This window comes from Labrus mixtus, chromosome 20, assembly GCF_963584025.1.
Source record: "Labrus mixtus chromosome 20, fLabMix1.1, whole genome shotgun sequence".
NCBI lineage: Eukaryota > Metazoa > Chordata > Actinopteri > Labriformes > Labridae > Labrus > Labrus mixtus.
This window is the reverse complement of record NC_083631.1, coordinates 1,998,723-2,007,256: the sequence shown is the minus strand read 5'-3', so window position 1 is coordinate 2,007,256 and position 8,534 is coordinate 1,998,723. Positions and strand designations below refer to the sequence as shown.

Below are 8,534 nucleotides of genomic sequence, written 5' to 3'. Positions count from 1 at the left end.
CAGAGCATGTCAGGATGAGGTGGGACAGGCTGTGTGTGCAGACTGTACCAACCCTACAGGGCTAAGCAATCCAGGCCGGATCGTAGGCTACTCCCAGAGTGGACCAGGGGGTCCAGGCTCGATGGGCTGAGGGGGCCAGCTGGAGCAGGGCTGTGCAATGTGTCTGAGGAGGCCGTCATTAGGGTTCACCCCTCCTCAGGGATGGGAACCAGGTCACATTCTCTCACACGGCACAAAGCAGGGTGTGTATGCGAGAGGGTTGGGGGTTCAAGGGAGGGGTTTTGATGGGGAGCAGGCCATGACCTCTTTATATCCATCAACAGATCACTAACTTGGCCCATAGACACGTTCATACAAGACACACACACGTACACGCAAACACACAGACGCACACACACACAGATGCACAAACACACGCACACGCATGCACACTTGTGTTAGTGCGAGTGCACAGACATGCACCCTCATGCTCTGCTTGTTTACCTGAATACAGTCCATACAGCTTTTAAATCTCTGTAAGCTGGAATACAGATGTATATTCTACAATGAATAGAAATTATTTTGATAAATTATCATCAAAGTTATCAGTATGGTCTGATGTTGACTATTAAATTACATTAATATATTATAGCCCATTTTTTCATATCAAAGGAATAAAACAAATTGCCCCCCAAAAATTGGTGAGTGTCTGCCACAATATGCAACCACGGTCTAAACATTTCACTTTTTAATTATATAACATTTGTTTATCTCTGGAAACTGAAAACAAATTCCTTTACACTCCAGCTCCATCTCCGCTTGCTGCAAAAGCCACAGGTTGGCTGCAAGGGAAAGGCTGTGAAGCATTGCCCCCTCTTGGTACCAAAGAGGTCTTGCAGTCAAAAGACAAACCCTCAGAGCTTTATTTGGCATCTGCAAGCATGCACTGTCACATTTTATAATTGGGAATCCTAAAAACCAAAAGCATACCTTTGAGGGTAAATCAGAGTTCTGTTTATTTCTAAATCACGATGCTAGATTTAAAATATCTGACCAAACCCTTCACAAAATCTTTAAAACAAAAAAAACATTCAGTTTATCAAAAGATTAAAAATATGATTGAACAGCAGTTATGACCACAAGATCACTATGTTAAGGCAAACATGAAAATAAGGGTACAACACATTTAAGGCAGATATATTCATTCCTTCTCTGTCATATACATTTGAACTCTGTCATGCCAGAGTTTTCTGTAATCTAGGCTACAAGTCAATATTTCTCTATAATTTTTTCTCTCTGTAACTGAGTTCATTTTGTGCTTTGATCTGTCACGGGTCAGGTCATCATGTCCTATATTTGTGTTCTACTGGAACATTATACACATAAACCCACCTTTATTATATTTGTTCAGTTCCTCCCATAAAGCAATGACACAGCCTTTGCTTTATAATATGTATGTACAATAATCCACTGTAGATATTGCTTGTATTTCTGTGTTTGTATGTGAAGTGTGTACTTGAGGTCGTTCTGCATACAATATCTCTGTGCAATTGTGCATGTTTTCTAGCGAAGCTTATCATGGTACTGTTTCCTCCACTCCCCAGGGTTACCGGATCTACTCTACCTGCCGAGAACAAAAACCTCAGGAAAACGGGTAGGGTCAACGAACTGGTAGGGTTAGGGTAAGGGTAAGGGGCAGCATTTGGACACCTTCTTCAGTTAGGTGAGATGGTGCGTCTGCGCAGGCAGCTGCATGTCAGGCACTTGAGGATGCTCATGGTGATGTGCATGAGAGGGCCGAAATTGAAGAGAAGGTTGTAGAAGGTGTTGACAGACAGGCCACCAGTCTCATCTGCATACTTGAGGGCCACAATGGGTGTGTAGAGGTTGTTGGTCAGATTCCTGAAGCGAGGACTGCTTGACTCAATAACCTTTTTAGTGCACTGCAGAGATGAGAGGCAAAATGTTCAATTCTTTAAAGGCTGTTTTTTTGTTTGTGTAGTTGAGTGGTTAGAGAAAATAACACTGGTTTAGAATTCTATCATAAGTTCATTAAACTGTGAGTTGTAACTTACTTTGGCTATGTCCTCTGGCGTCTGGCCCATGGCTTCAAATATGTCTATGGACGATGGCAGGTAAACGTCTTTAAAGTAACGAACTGTGTCAGCATCTGCTCCTGGATACTCCATCTTAGCCACATCCTCCATCATCTTTGTCTCAAACTCAGTGTGCACGGGGCCAGGCTCGATCATGGACAACCTGAGGGCAGTGAGATGAAGAAAGGCCCGTGATGAATTAGCATGTACACTACAAAGTAAAGACAGATGTGAAGGAAGAACAGAGGAAAGAGGGTAATCTACCGGATATTGAACTTCATCAGCTGCACCGCCATACTCTCACAGAAACCCTCCATGGCAAACTTGGAAGCAGTGTAAACATCGTTGAACACCACTCCTGAACCAACCAAACAGAAAGGTAAAGGTCATCCTCCTGCATTGTATTATCACATTTCACTGTATTCAGCTACCTCAAACTAATTTACACATAAGGCAACTTGAATCATAGGAGAAAACCTGACAGAATACGTGATTTAATTCACTTTATTTTTTGCATGTTTTACAACTTAGCAGACTTCAATTTGTTCTGGTCAAATCCCACCCGTCTGGCACTTCAAAGAAGTCTAAACAAACACTAAAAACTTTGCATCCGCTTGTTATTTGACTTAAGACCAGCTGACCTTTATTGGAACTTAAGACATACATCAAGGTAGTCAACAATGAAACTAAAGTTTAGCCTTTCATTATGGAAATATATCAGATTTAACATGTGAAACATTAACTTTCACCTAAAAGAAAAACTGCGCGCTAGCTAGTGTTGTGTTACTCAAAATAGGTCTCGGTCCAAAGGCCGGTCCTGAGACTCCTTTTTGAAGGTCTCGGTCTGGTCTCCGAATTAAAAGCATTTTTACTCTGTCTTGTCTCGGTCCAGATTTTAAATTAAAAAATAACTTCAATTCATTTGTCGTTTGGTTTGTTCCCCTGGTTACGAGTGCTACCTTCCCGTTGTTACGGTCCAAGTGAGAGACACGCCCCCTGCTCACAAGATGATAATTTTTCATTGATATCTATGGTCTTGGTCTTGACTCGTTCTCGATCCCTAAATGTCTTGGTCTTGTTTTGGTCTTGGAGCACTCTAGTCTCAGATATGTCTTGGTCTCTGTTGGTGTGGTCTTGATTACAACATTAGCGCTAGCATTGTCTGCAGTACTTTAGGAGTTATACATTTTAGCAGACTGCATAACTAAACAATAAATCTACTATTGTTCATTTAATGAGTCAAAGAAATCTGTTTTCTATTATAAATTATTTTTAAGTATAATAATGAATGTTTCAGTGACAATAACATTGATTTGTATAGTTATAGATGGTATAATAATGCCAAAAAATGGTTTAATCAAATGTATCACTAACTTCATATATTTAATGGATCCTTAAATTGTTGTTCTTTGATCAGTCTTAACGGGATTTCAAATTTGAATCTGTTTTTATGAATTTGCACATATCATACCCTGAAGGCCCATGACACTGCTCATGACCACGATGTGTCCTGAACGCCTCTTCTTCATGTCTGGCATGACTTCTTTAATCATGCGAACAACTCCAAAGAAGTTGGTCTCAAAAACTCGTTTCATCTCCTCGATGCTGATGCTTTCCACGGGACCCAGCAGGCCCACACCTGCATTGTTGACTGGCAGGACACACACAGATAACATTCGTTATGAATTGGTGGATAAATAAAGATTGATTTATTGATTGAGACAGGGAGATGACACACTGATTGTACATCAACAAATCAGACTGTTTTTTTTCACATGAGTCAGTGTTTCCCCTAGGTTTACAGCTTTCCCCCCTAATATAATGGTAGGGGAAACACTGTGAGAGATGATGTCTGTATTGTTAGGTTTCTTCTCTTGCTGTTTCTACAAAAATGTATCTGTCCATGTATCCCAGATGGGATTACTTGATGTTGCCACCAGATGGCAGTGTGCGACAACAACACAGAGGTGTGATGTAACACCAGGCCATGTTAAAGGGCCTCTGAGTCTGCAGTTATAAGTTGAAGGGGGATATAAAGTTGTATTTAGTAAAACAGAGGCACGTTTATAAATAGAACCTTTATCCAGATTGGAGGTTTAATACAGGAACTGAAAAGAATGACCTGTTCACGAGTTCATTATCCAGCAACAAACTATTGACCTTTGTCACACATCATTTTGATACTATTGCTCTTGAGGAAGAGTTGATGGAGTTTTACACAAATCCCACACACAAAGAAGAAGTTGAATAAGACAATAAACTATTACCAATTACTGTAACTAAGTCTTTATACAGTAACTTTTTAAATGTAGACACAACACACATTTATACACACATGTTTATCCAAAAAGAGGGGAGTTAAAGAAAGCATGTCATACAAAGCAGAGAAAAAGGGGTCAAATGTCCCACTCACTCAGGATATCAATATGGCGGTCCTTCACATTGTTGATGCACTGCTTGACAGACTCGTCACTGCACACGTCGAGCGGGAGCAACATCATGGTCTTTCCGTATACATCTCCTGCTGCCTCCACTAACTTGTCCTTCTTCTTCAGGTCTCTCATAGTGGCGATGACTGAAGGGGGGGGGGAATGTTATTGGAATACTACTTTATGAAAATAAACCCTTAATCATTACTGAAGATGGTTAAACTTGTTGGACTACACAATTTGGAGCAAGAGCTGCAGAGCGCAAGGAGAACTTCAAATCATCTGAATAAAGTTAGATTTTTAAGGAGCACAGACGGCTTCCCGGATAGCTTGCACCACATGTACAGAGGCTACAGTCCTCTGTGCAGGCGGCCCGGGTTCAAGTCTGACCTATGGCTCCTTCCCCTCATGTCATTCTCATCTCTTTCTCCCCAGATTCCTGCTCTATTCACTGTCCTATTAAATAAAGGTAGATTTTTATTTTTGTTTATTTTTGTAAACTTTCTTTTTTTTCAAGGTCTATCCTTTGATTAAGAAATAAACGAGAAAGAAAGAAAGAAAATCAGGAATCAATCATTTTCTGTGAGCTGACAAAGGAAAAAACTTTGGAACCTTTGTTAAACTGATAAAGTTACAAGCAGAACCAAGAAATCTCTGATCTTTGAGGACACCACCTCCTCCTTATCACACACACACACACACACACACACACACACACACACACACACACACACACACACACACACACACACACAGAGTTGTGTCAGCGGGTCAAAGTTCTTAGCACTGACCACGCCTGTCAGTTTACAGCACAGGACAAAGAATTGATTTCCCTGGGTAACATTAACCTACATACAGGAATCTATCACGCTCTGTGACAGCAGCTATCAGCACAGTGTTGTTGACTGGGCTTCCGTGGCTTGCTCCATGGTGTGTGTTTTGCCAACACTTTGCTGACTGATGTTATCTAGCAGGGAAAAGGAAGACAGTGCTCTTGCACAATGGCAATCAGTGGGAGTAAACAACTTCATATTCACACATCCATATGAATCTACCTGTTGTCCTTGACACATACTGGAACAAAGACCAGGTTACAGAAGGAATATTAAAGGAGGGTTTTATGCTGCTATGCAATGTTGCAGATCAAACATTTATGATTTTTTTTTAGAGAGAGAATATCAGAGTCCCACAGTTTGTCTTTGCAAGTAGGCAAACACGCTAAACACATCAGTGATGTCTCAAGAAGTGTAATTAATCCTAATCTGCTGATTAGAGTTGTGTGTGTCCACAAAGCAAAAGAGAGATTTATGCATTGGTAGAGAAGTGAACAAAAGATCCATTGTTCTCTTGGCTCCTACAGGAATAACTCTTGGGCCGCTTAAACATTCTTGAATGAATCACATTCAAGAATGGGGGTCTTTTTTTTGGGGGGGGGGGGGGGGGGTCTCTGAGTTTGTTGCATGTCGTTGCAGCTCATTATTCCTTCATGCAAGATGCAATATTTAATCTCATTTGGATTTTCTAGAGATTTATGAGAAAGGACAGATCAGCTTAATTGCTCAGTGTGGCCTTATTAACAAACAGGTCACATTGAGAGAAAAATAAAGCTGCTCAAACCAGCGTTGAGATTTGTTCTCTACTCATCACTTGATGGTAATAAATCCTTTGAATTCCTGGTGACCCCCAAAGAAAGAGTTAACTAACAAATGTTATCTTTAAAAAACACAATCTAACTCTTGCACAGTGGTGTCTTAATTAGTTAACAGCATGAAATACTTAACATACCCCAATAAGGGTATCAGATTACCACAATCACAAGTTTCGCTGATAACTCACTCACTGTATGCAAAAGTCAATTATGTAATTTTGCATTAAGTCACACAGAGGGGGGTCTTGAAGGCAAACTCTTACCCGCAGGGGTAGGGGTGTAAAGGTGGTCTAATGTAATTCTGTGTGAGGCTCCATGACATGCTTTTGGATGTCCAATTCCAACAATGACATTAATGATGGCTGGGAAGCAGGAGAGGAGACGCACGGATCAACAATGTCAAAGTGGGACACCCTAACTCCAATGTGCACCAATGAAGACTTCAAAACAAGGCCCTTGCTTTAGAGTGAACCCTCGCTTGTACAGGTCTCAAACTTTGTCCCCCTTTCAACACTCGCCCCAGTGAGGGGACTATAGGCACATTAGACACGGCACTAAACCGGAGCAGGCGGTCTACAATTCACAGCGATAAAAGGGGGCTTTGTGTAGGAGAAGTCACTTGAAAGAGAACTGACAAGACTCCTTTATGATTCCGCCTGGCAAGCGGCATCCTTGCAGAGCCCTACCCTGGAAACTGCACTTTCAGATGATAATAGTTGAGCCAAAGGGGCGACTGAATCCCAGTCCTTACAAAAGGATATAGATCCGATATTAGGCTACAAGGGTTATTTGTTACAATTGACATAACTCTAAGTCGCTTACATTGGTGAAACACGAAGTGAGTTGCGCATAAAACTCAACCGAACTTTGTGCGTAAAGGAGAATGGGTGCAATAGACGAGCTTTGCAGGGAAAAGTAAACACGGAATTGGTTTTCAAGAGACCCACACTATTACAGGCTTGCAACTAATAGGTCCGATCAAGGAAAGAATGTAGAAGAAAGCGCATTTACCATGGTAACGCTTCTTTTCATCTTTGGCCAGCGTGACGGCGATTCGTAACCCGATGCCGGAGGAGCAGCCGGTGATCAGAACAACTTTCTGCCCGCTGTTCGCCATGATTTGTCGGAGTACGCGCTGTGTTTTTCAGCGGTCCTCTGCTCCGGATGGTCGCTGCTGAGGGAGCTACCGATCACCGGACTTTAAAAGAACTAAAGCGGATCATGCAGCCACCGCAGCCATGTGAGCGTCTAATTCAGTCACATGTTCGATAAAATCAGCAACCAAAAAAACAGACGTGGCATACAAACACCACTTGCTGACAAGATTATGAACTTCATGGGCACCGCCTGCCCTGAAAAAGAACTTTATTCCTTTAAAATGTGTTTGGCCGTGCATGCGCGCACGTGCGTGTTGTGGAGGGGGCAGTGCTTACTTGATTTCTGGGTTGGTGACCCTGACATGTAATAAATAACTGTAATATCCGTAAAGTGTGAATGACATAATGATCATACGATAGTCCTGGTTAAGTGCCATATCAAAGTATTGAAATGTGTGTACATTAGTCATTATTTTACAATGATTTTGTTTACACCAAAGTTTACATTTTTAAAACGTAGGACATAAATAAAACAAAACAAAAACAAATTGTACTTAACTTGGATGTGTAATTATTATTATTAGGTCTGATATTATTATTTGAATTATTATTATTGATATTATTTTTATTATGCAATTTGTTATTGTCTGGATTAAAGGCAAATGTATCGCTTGGATTGGACTCAAATTGATATAGGTAATCAAAAACAATGGAAATCCCATTCTCACATTTCTTTGGGAAGAAGTCTTTCACGTAATGCGCTGCATTGTGCTGCCATCTGCTGGTTAGAAAAAGAGCAGCACGCTAAGAAACAGGTTTACTCAATGTTTGGTACCTCATCAGATTAAATCACTTTAATCAAAAATATAAACATGAAAAAGAAGCTTAGAGGAACAGTGTGCGGCTCATTTACGTTACTCAGATATTTTAAATAAATATATCCTGCCATGAGTAAGGTGACAGTTTTGGTGTTTAGAGGACTCTGTTGTTGACAGATATGTAAAGGGTCAAAGTTCCTCTGATAAAATCTCAAAAATAGACCTACTTCTTTTCTCTGATAACAGGCCAGAGTGCAAGAGTCACAGTCTGCCCTGTTTAGGCCTGTTTGCTAATGTGATGCAACCTCATGCAAGCTGTGAAAGGTTTGGAAGAAGGCTGCAAATATGACTATATCCATTTACTCCAACCCTGTTACTCAAGCACGGATGATTGGATATAAAGGTATTAAAGGGTAGTTCCGCAGATTACATCACTTCTTGGTATATGTCTCCAGGTTTTTCTCCCT

General features: G+C 40.9%; 1 protein-coding gene across 1 annotated transcript; it reads right to left on the bottom strand.

Annotated features, from left to right (window-relative positions):
* Positions 1–714: 714 nt before the first annotated feature.
* Positions 715–7,559, bottom strand: rdh8a (retinol dehydrogenase 8a). Its single transcript, XM_061065829.1, has 6 exons — positions 7,164–7,559; positions 4,489–4,650; positions 3,547–3,726; positions 2,340–2,433; positions 2,055–2,238; positions 715–1,922 (listed from the first exon to the last, which is right to left on the bottom strand). Exons 1-6 carry the CDS (start codon positions 7,267–7,269, stop codon positions 1,695–1,697), a joined length of 954 nt encoding a protein of 317 aa, XP_060921812.1. The 5' UTR covers positions 7,270–7,559; the 3' UTR covers positions 715–1,694.
* Between the last annotated feature and the right edge of the window lie 975 nt (positions 7,560–8,534).